Source organism: Balearica regulorum, chromosome 6 (assembly GCF_011004875.1).
Source record: "Balearica regulorum gibbericeps isolate bBalReg1 chromosome 6, bBalReg1.pri, whole genome shotgun sequence".
In the NCBI taxonomy this organism is placed as follows: Eukaryota; Metazoa; Chordata; class Aves; order Gruiformes; family Gruidae; genus Balearica; species Balearica regulorum.
Genome location: NC_046189.1, coordinates 21,155,856 through 21,172,771, shown reverse-complemented (window position 1 = coordinate 21,172,771; position 16,916 = coordinate 21,155,856). Strand labels below are relative to the sequence as shown.

Genomic DNA, 16,916 nt, shown 5'->3' with positions numbered 1-16,916 from the left:
CCGGATCCTGCCTTTCCCACTTAAGAAGGTGGGCTGCCCTGGAGAAAATTGCCCATAAGATACACTGTGAGTGGTGGGGAGGTTTGGGATGCGTGGTGGGGTTATGGCCTTCCTTTCCGTTCTTCACAAGACTAGGCAAGGTGGGTGGTTGTGGGCCATTGTCATGTTAATATTTTGCTGCTACTTGTTTTTTTTAAAAAAAATTATTTTAAAGCTTCTAAGTAGGGTATAAGAAAATGGGAGGGTATTATGTATTTTATGTTTATGTTTTGGAATGCATTCACACGAATGCGCGGCGAAAAAAAACCTCTGGTATTCCTTTGGCCCAAGGCAAATTTCTGCCAGTCCCTCAAGCATAAGAATTTGGTGAAACACTAAGGACTTGGTGCACAAGGAAGTTGCCAGTTCTAGATTTTCAGCGCTCTGGTGTTTTCCTTGGTTTTCTCCAGTACTCCATAATCTTAGTAAATTTGAGGTAAAGCAGTTGGAGTCACTGTGGTGTAAAACAGAAAAAGGTGCACAAATAAACCTTTGTATCTTCCTCCGGCTAGTCCTTAGTTTTTGCTAATCGTTAGAAGTCTTCTCAGAAATATGAATACGGAAACAACAGACAAATCAGAACTCAATTTTACTAACTTGGAAGTGGCAGCCATCAGGCCGTTCCAGTTGCAGCGTTCCCATTGGGGGGCAATGTTATTCCTCGGTTACCCCAGGTCTAGAAATAAGCATAGCTGTGCTGCATTGACTTGGAGAGTATCTTAATATTTTTAAGTCAGTTCACAAAAAATATTTCATAAAAGGTCATTGCAACCATCTCTTACTACCTGCTTCCTAGCTTTACATTTATGTGCTAAACACATTTGCTGGCAAAGGAGCAATAGCTGCCTTAACTGCAAACAAAAAATACTGTCATACAAGATTGCTAACCTGAATTTTTCTGTTCGGATTGAGTTGATGTTAGAATGTATATTGATTCCATAAATGTTACACACTTAGAGATTACAAATAAATACTCCAGTGCTAGAACTTGATGCTTGCCTGCTTAATTTTGTATTAGTGAAAGCTCAGGGGAAAAAGCTATTAAAGGAACAGAAGGTTAACTAATTATGCTAAGCTTTTTGTGTGTGTGTGTGTAGTTGCCTATTTCTGTTTGAGGCAAGGAGCAGTTCAGAAAAAAATTACATTCCTTTTAGTAGCGGAGAGGCAAGAGGGAACGAACAGATATTTTAATGGGTTTCATTCCAAATAAAACCATACGGGAGGGGTGGTTTATTATTTTGATGAAATATCAATATATTTTCAGGGTTTTGAAGTTTGTCAGCAAAGCAATGTTTTGCTAGAATCTCTTGCCAGGAGAAAAGATGACTTATTTTGTCCTCATTGACTGTTTTTATTCAGAAAGCAGGTGACAGCAATCAATTCCAATGCCATCTACATCTCCAATTATTTTACAAACCCCAGGAGCTAATTACAGCCCTCAGGCTCTGGCAGTCAGCTGACTTTATCATGCGACTTTTTTGGCCATTGCGTACCTCTGAGTAATTGTCTATTTATGGAAAATAAATTAATAGTTGCTATTTCTGCTTTAAAAAGAGGACCTGTGAGTGAGTGTGGAGGTTGAGCAAGTGGGTTGTTGAGAGAAGGGAGAGAGATTAAGAGAGTAGGAGGCAAAGGGATCAAGTGAAAGAATTAAAAGAGGGAGGGAGGGGGAGATGATGGCAGCATGCTAAGGGAAAAAGTTAAAATGAAAGGGAAGAAGGAAGCAGGATCCCAGAAAATTGAACAGGAGAAGCAAAGATGGCAGCAAATAGCAAGATATAGTGTGACAGGAGGAAAAAAGTGAGCAAAATCATGGGAAATAGTATTTTAAAATATGATTTTAAAATAAACCTATGAAGATTAAAAAAATGCATTTTTCCCAAACTGTACCTGTATTATAAACACAGAAAAAGAAGTGAAGTCTGAATCCCTGATAGTCCCTGATCTAGCTGAAGATGTCCCTGCCCATTGCAGGGAGAGTGGTCTAGATGACCTTTAAAGGTCCCTTCCAACCCAAACTATTCTGTGGTTCTTACTGTCCATATGTCTCTGAAAATGCTGTCAAAAGAGAGAGTGCCTGCTGCCTTGGCTCGCTTAAGGGGAGAACGGATTAGATGTTATCTGTATTTGTGTTGATCATATGGTTCATAGAGAAACCAAAACTGTGCATTTTAATATAAGATACTGCAGTAATGTGCATGAATAATAAACATCATTTGTTCAAAAGGTTCTAGAAGTGTTTTGCAAATGATGTTTTTGACACATGTACAGAAGGTTCTGAATTGATGAGTATCAGCAAACTTTGCCTGCAGGTTGTATAGACAAATCTTTGCGGTTATAAAGACTGTTGCTACTTTAGTGTCATTGCGGTGGGGTCAGAAGTTTGTGGGTTTGGTTTGGGTTTTTTTTCCTCTTCTAAAGACTACTTTCAAACTAACCTTATGAAATCAGAAGGAATAATAACCTTTTAAGGATGAAGAGCCAAAGTGATCCTGCCAGAACTTCTAGCAACTTTAGGTTAATTTCAAATATGTTGTGCACAGAACTTATATGTGAGAGAGAAGAGTAAAAGCTCTGTGTTTAAAAGTGTATCAGTCTCTGTTTAGCAGAGATGTTTAGAAAACACAGCTTCTGGCATAAACTGGAGAGGGAAGTGAAGGGAGCATGGAACCTTAGCAACATAACAGCATATGAAACAGGGCTTTTTAAAAGGCCTGTAATTAAGTACATGGAGCTGGTGTTTCACAAGCCCTAAAACAATTGAGGTCTGGTTGAAGCTTTCTAAACAGCCTTTTTCTGTTCAGAATTTCAGGGGAGGAAAAAAAAAATTATTCATATATATGCATATGTTCACTGCCTTCTACTGAAATCTTCTCTTCAAAACTGTTTTAAAAAAAAGGATAATAAAAATATGCTTGTTAGGGTACCATCTTATTTGGAATGAGATGACAGACTTTTCAGAATCTTTTAAAATAAACGATGGCAACTTAATGTAAAATACTTCATATTATTGTATATAATAATCAGCAATCTGTCCTCTTCACCTTTCAGATCAACTGTTCCATGTGTTGGCCATGCACATGCGGCTCTACAGCATAGACTCTGCATACAATCCGTGGAGAAAACTAACCCAGCCGATGCAGGATAAAAATTCAGAGCAAGTATTATTTTAATTTATCAAATACTAGTTTTACCTTGTGAAAGAAACATCCTTACAGAGGGACTTCGGGTGAATTTCTCTATTAATTTAAGTTTTCTGTGAGGTAGGCTGATGAACTTAACATCCAAAAGTTGGATGTATGTATTTGTAAAGATAGATTTTTCAGGTTTCTTTTATGTAAAATCTGACACGTTCCAGTTTTCAGTTAAAGCTTAAATACACCACTTGCAAGCTTAAGCACATACAAATTTAATAGTATTGGGTGAGTGGATAGGTGCACTGCTGTTCTTGGTGCAGGTGGTAGACAAAATTTACATCCAGATTAAGTTCATAAATAGCTTCTTGAAAGTTGGGCAATGCCTAATAGCTGTTCCAGAAATAACATAAGTAGGCCATAATATATGTGAGTTAAAGCATCAAGAATTTTATAACCTGAAACCCTATGTTATTCGGCATGCGTTCACACCACTTTGAGAGTCTGTTTTCATGTGACTCTGCCCCGACTTTGAGTAGTGGAACAAGGTTAATAGATTTGGTGTGTGGTTGGTTGAGTTATACCAGGCAAAGTGAAGATCACACTGATAGGCTGTTGACAGTCCGAATGGCTGTGGGACTGATCATGCACTTCTCATTTTGGTATTTGAAGAGCTTGTTGTCTTAGGAAACAGCTATTCACAGAGGGGCTGCTTTTAATGTACATGCAACTTGTTTTGCAGACTTGGTGGAATTCACCATGCATTGGTCATATCAAGGCTAGATTGCTGCAAGTTAAATTTTATTAGGCAATATTTTGAATCAGTTAGAAATTAACGGTACTGTAGACTATAATGGCTTGCTATGTAGGAGGTGTTGCATGTTGGGAATGCATTTGAGTTCTCTTGTTTTCTGCACTGGTTTTCAAGATTTCTTGGTAGGCTTGCTGATACTGGTTTGGCACTAAGTCCTAAATGGTTTAGGAAGCTATAACTGAAAGATCATCCATTTTGCCATGAAATAGTTTACTGTTAAGATGCACAGATGCAACCAAGCTAGAATTTTTTTGCGCACTCCTTGGAATGTTTTTCCTACCTTAGTCTGCAGGCCCCACAAAGCTGCAGAGGAGGCAACTTGGGGACAGGTTTTTAATGCATAAATTGGAACATGAGATGAATATCTCTAATTATATTTTAGAAATTTGAAGTAGTAGTTTCACTTGAAGATGACATTCATAGGATCAGTGTGTATGATCTAATTGTACACTTAGTCACACAGCCTTTTGAGAAAACCAGAATAGCAAATCTTTTCAGGTACAGAGAAGAGTGCTCAGAGCACTTGCAAGGTGATGCACTGCTGTAAACTGAGCAAGATTAAGGTGGTGGAGAAATAACCACTGCAGATTTTAGATGTGGATAGCAGTCTGCCATTTTGAAGCTAACCAAGTAATCTAAATCATCAGCATGACTGGTACATGAGACTTTAAGCAAAGACTTATAGAAAAGAAATGTCAGTGAGAAGAAGAGATCTATATTATCTGACTATATTACTGTGATTCCAAACAATTTAACAGAAAAGTCACAGGAGCAAAATAACTTTAAACCATCATACTATATTTTTCTATTTAATTTTTACTTAAAATTACTATTTCAGTTGAAAGCAATTCTTCAGTTAGTTGCATCTTTATATATTTTAAAATATATTTTTCAAAACTAATAAATAAATAAAAATCTATGGAATGCAAGTGCTGTTGCATTATCTTTTAACCATTATTTAATTGTAGTTACTTTATTTGAAGATACAGAAATATTTGCAATTACCCAGGTATAGAGCTCACAATGTTTAGCTTGGTTTTCCACAGCCCAGCTATCATTATTCATAAATCATGCCTTAGATTTCATGTCTGTGGGAGAAGTGATCAAAGTAATTTGTAAAGACTCTCAGAATTGCTCTATTTGCCCGGTGTCATCTTCTACAACTGTGCCTAGATCGCTCCATAGTTGAAAATGGCAGCCGAGAGGAAAGATAGGAAGGAGCACGTGCAGTCACACCAAGGTAAAGTAGAAATAAGGAAATTTTGATCAAGAAGATACCCTAACAAAAACGGCCTAAATAATGTGAAATGTTTGAAGGAAGAGGGGGGAAGAAAAGATGAAGCTAACTGAGAATGGTATAGCTGCATCTCCTATGCAGTTCGTGTTGTCAAGTTTGATATACACTTGATCCCACAGGCTGTGCTTAAGCAAATTGTTCTACCAGGGACAGATTTGGTTTCAATGGTGATCAAATAAACAATTATTGTGGTGTAAGTGGGGAATAATAGCTTCTGGCAGGGGGCAGAGAAGGAGCAGCTGGAGGCAATAATTACTAAACCCAGATGTGAATTTAATGGACTAGTCCAAATAACCAGAGTTTCAGGAACAGCAAACCTGAAACAAAAGGATATAGTGGGGGTTTTTTTTTAATTTACATCTCTACAAAGGCTGAAATTTTTGTGTGTGTTTTGACACACAAAATGTGTCAGCAAAGAATGATTTGGATGGATGAAGGGTCTTTGCAGCAGAAGCACCTGTTGTGGGGGGACTGCATGATAAACTGAAATGCTGAAATATACAGCATTTTCGGTTGTTATTACTACAGTATTTTCCTGTAGTGATGTGATGTTTATTATAAGCTAGATTGCTTTGGTGATTGTTTATGGTGTCATACTGGGTCAACAAACTGCAGCACAGGCATGGGAATGAGCAACTGTCTGTGGGATTCTCTGAAGTCACATCACCATCACAGAAACTGTTGTGAAATGGGAAAAAGAAAACAATTTTTATGAAGATAGTCCAAGGCAGAGAGTAGGGTGATGGGACAATGAGGTTTATTTAAGGTTTGTGGAACAGATGGTATATACATACACGTGCTGCAACAGGACTTACGTAATCTATTCAATAAACACACAAATCCTGCTTGAAGCACCAGTGTCTCAGGATGTATGGTATGATGCGGAGCTTTCTACAGTAGTGCCAGCTTCAGGAGTACTTGCTCCTGGCTGTTTCTTCCTTCCTCTATTCTGTAGTTCACTGTCTTCTTCAGCTGTGCTGATGTAACCTGAGCAGGCTGCATCATGAACGAAGTCAAGGAACTAATCCATGTTTTTAAAAATGGTAATTTGAACAAGTTTGGGAATGGGTGACAAGGGAGCGCTGGGGGCGCAGTGGTGAAAGAAAGAATGGGAGATGCCTGATGTTAGCACTGTCAGTGCAATCCTGTGTTGTGTAATGAGAAGAACTGACCTGCTGTAAAATCTGCTGTGACACAACGAAGAGCAAATATGAAATTGTGATTATATCCTAGAATGTACCCAGAATAAATAATAGGATTCTACTTTCTTATCATGAACATCAGAAGCTGTGTATTATTCTGACCTTTCTGCAGGCTGGGATTTGCGGACTGTATTTCTCATCCTCTTAATTCTGAAGAGAATATAAATTTGCTCTAGTTGAGTAAGCCTTTGTTTAGCTGTATCCATATCCCTGTGTCTCAGGTTTTCTGTATGTCAGTTCAGAGAGCTGTGAGGCTCAGAACTTCCACTTCATTGAATTTCTAACTTTATAATCAGTTGGAGTTAGCATCAAACAAAAATGTTAAGTGTCTCTAGCTGAGAGAGGAGGGGAAAGGGAGCATATATGTAAGGAAAGGCCATAAGCAAATGCTGCTTGTTTCACAGTAGAACAGAATTTTCTATTCCTCTGTATCCTTTGCCAAAGAAGTAATTCCTGTATAACCTCTATCAGGAGGAGGCTGCAGAGTACAGAGGCAGAGTTGCTCTGCTGTGCACTGATAGACAGCTCTGGTATTGACACAGAGAGAGGTGCAGCCCAATCACCTTGGACTGGAGGAGAGGTCAGTTCCATCGAGAAAGTCAAGCAACGCATTTTTCATTTTTGTACATCTTTATATTGCACAGCGTAGTTTATTTCCACCTCCCTTTTTTTAATGGATACAACATACATACATTTGAATCATTTTATATTACTTTAGTCCCATCTGAAATTGTACTTGCTTTCATTTTATTCAGTGCTTCCATGGCACAATTTTTTGTAAAGTCAGATTTATCAAGCTTTCACATATGCATTGGGGATTAGCAGGATGGGCAATTTCCATAAAACGCATTTCTAAACACATTTTATAAATTCAGTTTCAGTGTCATAACGAAGTTGCTTAGGCTCTTAACAAATGACAGGGTGGTTTTTAAGTGCTTCATATGCTGCAACACTTACGTAAACGGAAGCAGCGTATCTGAACCCCTGACATTTAGTGTAGCTTTACTTCTTCAATTCATATGAAATGAATAAATTAGACAAATAATTCAGTTGGTCTGGCATGTGAAAATGAGTTCATTTATTTGTGATGTTGCCAGTCAATCATGGTATTCTGTATATATAAGAACATGTGCTAGTTTTGTGAGAACTGGTATTTGACCTGATTGTTACATGACTGTTAAACGATATTGATGTTGATACCCCTGTTGGAAGGAGGTGTTCAACTACATGTGATGAGAGGGAGTTAATTTTCCTTTTAATATTATTCCAAATTATTTTTTCCCAAATTTATATATATAAATTAAAAAATAAAGGTGAGAAGTAATTTAAAAGTTGTCCATGGTTTTAAAGCCATTACATAATGAGGGTTATTTTAAAACTCAGTAACATAGATCATAAAATAGAACTAGCTGTAGGTAAAAGTAGAATTAGAGAGATTTGCTGAGATTAGCATCTTCATTGCCTGTATAATTTTGAAAATGAGACTTGGTAGTCCGATAAAAATTTTTGCCCCCTTTGTTGTCTTTAGAATGCAATGTACTGATTTTTAGATTATTTGGGTTTTGTTTAGGATGCTCCCATATATATATATGTATATTACAGTGTTTTAAAAAATCATTTTATGAAATGATTAATTATAGCATCAACCTTATGGATAGTGTTTATTCTGTAGCTGTTTGGTTCATTAATTCAAAAGCACCAGTTAGATCATGTTTTCTGTCACTTCATCTTATAAGACCAGTCAACCAGTCTATTTGTGCTCATTCTCACAATTCAGAGTGTTGCATAAAATGTCCAGAAGCTTTAATCATCTAATAAAATTATTGCTTCAGAATGTGCCTTACTGAGCTGGGAGAGAGGGTAAGGAGAGCAGTTAGAAAATGTGGAGGTGGCTAGCACACCTAATATAACCAAAAGTGTTCTTTTAATTCTCCTCTTAATATGACTGCTGCTGTGTGTTAAAATTCGCTGTCACAGGTGACTCCTAGCAGTGCCTTTTGTAGAGAGAAGTCTGAGTTTTCATGAAATCAGTAACTATGTAGAGGTCTGCTTCCAATAGGAGCATCATGTTTGTGTGCTTTAGAGATGATAAACTGGTTGGATCCCTATTAGAAGGCACTAAGGATCTTATGCATGCATCCACATCCCACCACACATGGACAACCTTTTCCATACATCGTTTGTCTGCTGTGTGCGTGATAGATGGCACCAAGGGGAGTTGGTGCCTTCATAGAGGTGTCAGCTAAGCTAATGGAGTAGCCAGTGCCAGCTGAGTTGAGTCAGAGGAAGAGTTTGGTGCTTTTGGAAGAGAGGTGATAATTGGATCCAACAACAGTTTACCGGCTGTGCTCTGAAAGGGCAGAGCTGAGGCAGAAGGCGGCTTAAATGTCTTGTCTGTATGTTTCTTTCCTCAGTCTGATTCTGTTTGTACAGAAACTTGGGCACTTGCTGCAGGGCTTAACAAAGCCCCACTGGGAAACTGTGGTCCACAATGTCTTGCAGAACAATCAAAGGAGGAGAGCAAGGCTGTGCTTTTGGGGGTAGATCTTAATAAGGATATATGTGTATTTCAGTACAACTATCAAGCACTTCATCAGTTGTGGTTTACCTGCAGGACAGTTAAGATGGAACAAAGCATGAAGCTAACCTTGAAACTAGCAGGTGGATGTATTTCAATTTCCCAACAGCCTCAGCTGGTTTTTATGGAGGATGTAGCGGCCTATAGCTGCCCTAAATAAGGGAAGCTCCTACCAGGTAGAGGGACAATTGTTTTGTCCTGCAGTTTCTGACCAGTGAGAAGAATGACAAAAGAGGAGGAAAAAAGATGAAAAAGCCTAAGGAGCAATAAAAAGAAAATGCCCTTCCAGAAGGACAGCATTTCAATCACATGGCACAGATAAATATCTCAAACAAACCTCTCCTCCTCAGTTACTCCACTGGCACTCAGCAACCAACCAGCTAGCACCACCACTGATTGGGAACAGGAACCCAACCAGCACTTTCTTCTGTGCGTGTTGCAGAAGGGGAAGGGTGACAATGCAGGATGCAAATCACATGTACCAGCTGCTCCTGCTTGAGATATCCTTCACACTCCATAACAATTAAAGAGAGGAGAATGATTTTTTTCACCATTTTGACTTGGCTGTTGAACCTACAGAATGTTGTTGGATATTGCTACAGAGAGCTAGAAAAATACTACCTCCTATCTGCAAACATATTCTGCTTTTAAGTATAAGACTACAAGGTGATGTTATGTCATTCAGTGAATCCGAATAGTTAAAAAGTTTGCAGTATCTCTTTACATGCTTACTTGCTGTCCGTCTAGCCACATGGGGGGTTTTAATACAAGGTCTGTGTGAGATAGCATAATCCTACCTGTGATGGCTGCTTGAGTCTTCATTTCCTTACATAAGGGAAAGCAATACCATGTCTAAGGTCTCGGTGTTTTCCAGTAGGAGCAATCCCTGTAACACTAATGTAACTTGAGGATTTGTTGTTGTTACAGCATGGATATGTGTATGCTTGTGAAATGCCATGCTTTGAAAACCAATTATTTTACTATGTTACTATGCAGTATGTTTTCTTATTTTAGAGTGTAAGCTCTAAAAGTCAAATACTGAATGTTCCTTGAGTCCATACATAGAAATAACTAGTTCAGGCAGTTTGGGAAAGTTTTAAAATACTTTAACAAGTATCAGGTACCCAAATAGTAACTTTCTCCTGAGTTACTACAATCCATTACTAACACTAGGTAACATTACAATTCATTAGGTTTTAAAATTGAGATCAGTTAGCAAATTGTCAGGTATTTGGCTTCTGTAAGCTTGATATCAAATGTAATACTATTTAAAATAAAATGCAAAATAAAATATGAAAATGAAAAATGGGTTTATAGTATCAGAAGTGATTTTCTTTGGGTTTTCTTTCCAGGCTGCTAAGTGAAGAGCTGCCAGAAGTTCCTGTGCTTTACAGAGATGTCTCATCCCTTTTGCTTATCCAGATTTTAACCATGCCTCAACCATTGCACAAAGGTATGTTGGAAAAATATGTATATTTAGATGGTTATGCATATGAGGCTGCCTTCATGGTGATTTCCAGGATGATAAATCGTAACTTGTCTACTGTGTATTCTAAAATAATGTTTCTGCCTTATCTACCGAAGGTGGCATTGAACAGAAATTTTTTGTGTGAGTTGACAGGCTTATCAGTGTCCCCTGTCTTCTCACCTTATCAGTCAGCCTATTCAGTAAAGATACAAGAGCTGAGCAAAAACTATTAAGTTCTTTTTGCTTAGAGGGGCAGCTCAATACTTCAAGTTGAACTGAGTGCCTAAGGGTGAAGGATCCTAATTTAGTTTGAATTTCAGAGTTTAAATTGCAGCAGTCTTACATAATAGGAGGTCATATAGGAAGATTATAATTGCTGTAATGCAGCAACTTCAACAGAGACAGCATATAGTATAATTTGGAATAAATACTAAATAGATATTTAAGAAGTAAATTTTTCATGACTAAAATCAAAACTGTTTTAAAACCTAAATTTCTTTTTCTATATAAAAGGAAGAGCTGAACCTGATCCATCTGGCTAATAGACAGCGTATGCTCCAGAAGACGGGGGATAGTTCAGACCCTCTGGTCTCTGGCTTAATTATAGCTCTACCTTCATTTTAAAAGAACAGACAAACAAGTATCATCTTACTACTTCACTGACAATGAACAGAGTACCTGCTTTGGGGTCTGTGTGGCAATTTTGATACCTCCTCAGTTTTGGTAATTTGTAAATAGGTAAATACAGGGACTGTTCCATTCTTGATCCATACACCTAATGTACAAACTATAGTAGAACTCTGTTTCCACCTAAGAGTTGTTCAGTCATCACTATTGAATGTTCAAGTTCAGCTAAAGCGACTCTGTGTGTATCTGTTAACATTGTAGGTTGTGTTTTTTCGATTCAGTGTACATGTTTGTGGATTAAGTATGTCAAATAAATTACTAAAATATGAAAATACCAGGAGAATAAAATATTTTTAAATAGGAAGCCTGTTCTCAAAAATACACTTTTTTTTTTTCTACTACAGTTTAACTTAACTTTTACTGGAAGAACTTAATAAAAGCAGTAAACAAAAGTTTAACAAGACTAACTTCTGAAACACAGGGAAAGGAGTGGTGAAGTCAAAGTACAAACAGTGGTCTTTGTAGTTTGTATTGAAGCACTGAAAAACACCATTTATGGAAATACACCTTGTCCTAGCAAACAAAACATTCAATTAATAGTAAGGCATCCTGTGAACAGTTCTGTGAAATACCACATATCAGCAGTATGTTTTGCCTTTGCTTTTATGTTTAGTGTGCATTGCAGTTGAAAGGGAAATGGCAAGTGGCAGGAAGATTATGAATGTAACCACTTCAAATCTATGAAGCATTAAATTGGAAATAAATTGCCATTTATCTTTCTGATTTTTGCTTCATCCAAATGGTTAGGCAGAATAAAAAGAAAGTCTTCCATGATTCTTTTTTCTGAACTCCATTGTACACCTCAGGACAATAGGTAATGACAAATTGATTTAGAACTTTTTTAATGGGTGCGTAGGTCACAGAGTTGAATTTGCTGTCATTAATTCTTGGTAGAGAGCAGGGGCATGAAAAGATAAAATGGCTTGTGCAGGATCCCATGGCAGATCACTGACAGGGTAACAGCCTTACTGCTTCCTGAACTTTCTGTGCTGCATCAGCATGACTGTGGGGTGCAGGAGCTGTGGGCTCGGCTGGACGCTGGTGTGTAGACAGAAGGTTGATGTCCATGTGCATTGAGAGATATTTCCAGTATATTCCTTCAACAGTATACTTAGCTACGTTGCAGAAGAGGTAGTGGTGCAGTCTGGTGCAGAATGATGTGGTAATGGTGTTAGCACGCTAATAATGAAGGAGGAGTCTGTAGGGTTTAGAATCCATGAAAGATTTTCTTCCTCTTTCAGTATGGACACTCCTGTAATGGTACTGGTTTTGCAGTATCATTTATTAGGTATGTTGATGTGTTCAGAGTAACCATGTTTGTATCCTTACAGGAAGCTAAAACTGTTTATCAACTATTAAATCTTCTTCATGTTTGTACTCAAAATCCTTTTTGTTTACGGAGGTTTTTTTTTAAATACTGAGTGCTCTGTAAGGAGGACCCAAACTTCATCTCCTGCCCTTCAGATGCAGCACTAGGAATTGCATTAACTACCCTATTAACTGTTGGATGGGTGTTGCTATCTTTTTCAATCCAACATCGATTAAAGCAATAAAAATGTCATTACTATTCAGCCTCTTGATTCAGAGAGGGAAATTGATCTGAACCCATCACAAAGAAAGAACACCACAAATTAATTCTTTTTTTTTTCTTTTTTTTTTCTTTTTTTTTTTTCCCTTTTCTTATGGGAGAAACTTTGTGGTGGAGGTCAGAGCATTTACAAGCGCTTACCAATTTACAAAGAAGGGATATGAGGAAGATAGCTTGTACTTCCTGTGTACTATGACCAGCAAAATAAACACTGCGTTCAAGAGGCTAAACCCATTTGTGAATTTGTTTGTTTGACACTAGAACATGGGCAGAGCTTTTGTAGGCTTCATATGCTCAGCATTTTGAAATCGTGCAAGACTAAATATATAATAATCCACATAGGAGTGTCTAGTTTAATTCTGTGACACTTGTGCAGAGGATGGACAGTGGTCATGGTGGTGTGAATTGAGACTCTGTAGAAAATGAGGATTTTGTTTCTAGAACCTCTAACTCCTTTCTTACAGAAGTAGAAAAAGGTGTTGCATATGAAGAAAGGTAACACAGAAATGGAGACAGTGGTTGACAAAACTTAAATCTGTCCTTGTAAATTGAATGCAATTTTTATATACTGAACAAGTAGTTTAAATTGGACATTCTTCTTCCATATCATCAATTGTAAAAAAATTTAATACCTGACTTGAGACCCCCGTGACCAGATTTCTAGAAGTGCAGAGTGCTCATGGCTTCCAGTGATTTAAGTTTCTGCTTTCCTTTGAATGTAAAAAAATACCATACTGTTGCAAAGTATTTAAAACCTGGGGCCTGGGTGAGCAGGCATGAGCCTGAGGCTAGTGGGTGCATAGAATTGATGGTCAAGTGGCCAGCAGTGGCATTGTGCTTGGGGCCACATGTGAAGGAGGGTCATGCAGCAGCACGGGTGTTAGCCAGCACACTGTTACACAGCCTGGCGTTGCTCTAACATAGGCCTCAGTGCCACTTCTAAGAGATGCGTGATCCAGAAGTCATGGATGTGCTCCAACTTAGAAGCTGGTGTTAAGAGTTTAGCCCAACCTCTGTGGCCAGTGGGAAAGGTTTTCTTCTCTGGTGTGTAACACCTAAATTCAGCCCCTTTTTGGTTGCAATTCTAATATGGCCCAGATCCTGAAGAATCTGACCTGGATATTCTGACACACATTCTTTTTCTATAAAGTTTCAATGACGTGCAATAAATGTACAGCAGGCAGCACTCAGGTGAACACTAGTACTTTAATGATTGGATAAAGATCTTGACTAAATATAGAATGAATATAATCAACTTGAATAGTATCCAATTTCAGTGTGGAAGCTGAAATATTTATCTGTATCCTGAAACTTTCAATATACCTTTCATGGATTATCTGAGGTTCAGTGCTGTCTCCCTTTGTTCTGAAGTTGTGTTTTCAAATAACTGTTCAAGTTTTAGATCAAGAAGAATATTTTCAAAGGTTATTTATATAAAGATGCCCTTCTGAGCTTAAGTCCTTTATTTTGCATGTGGTTGGTTTTGTGGATTCTTTCTGCAGTCACTGCCTGCCAGCATATATCACCTAAATTGATACTGAAATTAAAAGATGTATATTGTTAGTAATACACTTACTCATCTGCACATTTCTTGCACTAATGGTAAAATTAGAGTTCTAGAAGTGTTTCCTGTATAAACTTTATTTTTAAGGGGGTTTATTTAATGCATATCATGGGATGGGATGCTGTGAGGTAATTTGGCTCCAAAAAGTTTTGTTTAAAAAAGTTTTAGAAATAGGAACATAAAAGCACGTGGAGAGGAGAAATCATTATAATGCTACCTGCTTTAGAAGGAGAGAGATGATGGATAGCAGTGTCATGTTTAGCATAAGCTCTATGGGGAGATAATACAGAAAAAAGTACACTTTTAATTATGTAGTTACAGATGATCATTTAGGTGCTTAAATTGTGCTTATTGTATATACTCAGTGACATTAAGAAGTTTCAGAATCCATGTCTACATTGATTTGTAAGCATCTGTAACATAAAAAAGCAATTGTTATTTCACGAATTTAATTATGTACTCAAGTCCTGGCTGTGTTTGTTTTAGAACCCAGTGCTGGGGTTTGATATTAGATACAAGAAAGGAGAAGCAAGGAGTTTCACCTCCCTTACCTCCTTTTTATTTTCACATACAAAGCTTGTTTAAATCCTTTGGGAAGAAAGAATGAATTTAACCCAGTTTTTGTGAGGTGCTTATGTAAATAAAATTGTTTGTTTGACTTCAAAGCCTGAGAAGACTTTTTAAACCCCTCATTTTTGTATAGATTGTTTTAGGTACATATTATAGTTATGTTTGTGCTTAAGGAATGGTGTAAGCGATGACAGAAACTTCTTTGATCTGCCTAGATTTTAAAAAAATCCGATTATTTGGCATGGGAAATACAACCTGAAGTAAAAAGAGAAAAAAAGGACTGCTACCATATCATTTCAGAGAATGATCACGTTCACCTTTTTTCCTGTTCCAGTTTTAGGAAGTCTTATTTTGCCTCTGTTGCTAGCTTCCCCAGAAAGATTTCAAAGCCTTTCTCCTGCAGCCTGTATGTAGGAGATGATCATCCTATCATCTCCATTTTTTTAAATATCTCCATTTTTTTAAATATTAAAAAAAACTGTAAACAAATAAAGATCTTTCAAAAGAAGGTAAGTTCTAAATATCTCCATTTTTTTAAATATTAAAAAAAACTGTAAACAAATAAAGATCTTTCAAAAGAAGGTAAGTTCTAAAAGGACAGTCTGTCTTTTGTCCTCCTCCTATATTCACATGAGGTCCAGTAAATAGGTACCCGCTGAAGAGTGATTTCCAGCAAGTCTTGTACAGCTGGATCCATAGCTGGAAATGAAGGGATAGAAACCGAAGTGTGCTAAATGTCCTTTTTGCACTGATTTCCTTGGGAACTTAACTTTTCCAGTATTTGTATGAATGTAGCTTACCCCAGATGGTTTAATCATTGCCAGAAGAAATGGTAGGATATGCATTTGCTTACATCCACCGCACCCAATTAGTTGTAGGTATCAGTAATCAGTAGCTTAACTTGATGGAATGTTTGGACAACAGAGAATTTAGTAATATCCCCAGGTCCCTAGGAGGAAGTCGCTGCTGATCACGATTAAGATGAACATATGGAGAGCAGTGGAAAATTACTTGCCCTGTACTTGTTCAGTTTACTGTGGCTGCCAAGTAATTTTTGAAAGCCAATAAATAGATTTAAGTTGGTTTGTATGTTCTGGGGGTTTGAACTTTTTGTATAGAGCTTGCTTTTCATTTGAGAAGCATCATTTCCATAACTAGAGACTCTGTGATCAGTGTAATTGCTAAAAATATCAAGTGTTTAAAATGACTGACTTTGTTTTACAGAACACTTCACCTGCATTATAAAAGTGCTGTTCACTTTATTGTATACTCAAGCCTTGGCAGCACTTTCTGTTAAATGCAGTGCTGAAGATAGGATGGCATGGAAAGAGTCAGGAGTTCTCAAAAAGGTTGGTTAATTTATTAAAACATTTATGAAATTTTGCTTATGTATTTTCTGCTAGGAATGTAACAGGTACTTCTGCTTTGCATATAAAAATTTGCTTCTGCTTCACAAAAATCCAGGATTTTGTTTCTGCATGTGCAATTTTTTTGCAGGCTTTGGTACGTGATGAGACTTAAAAGCTTCATAATGACTATCTAGTTCCAGAACTGAGCCTCAGATTTGAGGCTGTATCTCTACAGTTTCAGTCTTGAGTTTGTTGCAATGGTATGGAGTAACTGCAGTTTTCCTTGCTGTGAAATTGAAGCCTTCCTAGATAAACCATGGGTTGGTCTGGTGCTGTCCTTTACGGGGAAAGCAGGCAAGCCTGTTGGTGGGGAAAACAACCTGTCTTTTTCTTATTTGTTCATGCTATCTCTGGCTAGCCATATAAATTTCTCTCAATATTTGGTCTAGAGTGTTCCTGTGATGAAGAGTCAAAGAAGAAAATTTGTAGGCTAGGCAGGTAGATAGATATTTCGCTATCGTTTCCTTGCATTTTGGTAGTATTTACAAGTAAAGTGAAGGTGCACCTTGCTATTTCAGTTCAGCTGATTGAATGCCAGTTCCCACCAAAAGACACAGTTGCCGGCA

The 16,916-nt window shown here is 37.5% G+C and overlaps 1 protein-coding gene across 2 annotated transcripts in view; it reads left to right on the top strand.

The window, feature by feature from the left end:
* UBR3 (ubiquitin protein ligase E3 component n-recognin 3) overlaps positions 1-16,916 on the top strand; it is a 114,973-nt gene that overhangs the window by 86,975 nt on the left and 11,082 nt on the right. For both annotated transcript variants that reach the window (XM_075756699.1, XM_075756700.1), the window contains exons 32-34: positions 3,091-3,196; positions 10,417-10,517; positions 16,166-16,290. In XM_075756699.1, the coding sequence (XP_075612814.1) occupies positions 3,091-3,196; positions 10,417-10,517; positions 16,166-16,290 (332 nt within the window). The remainder of the gene's footprint in view (positions 1-3,090; positions 3,197-10,416; positions 10,518-16,165; positions 16,291-16,916) is intronic.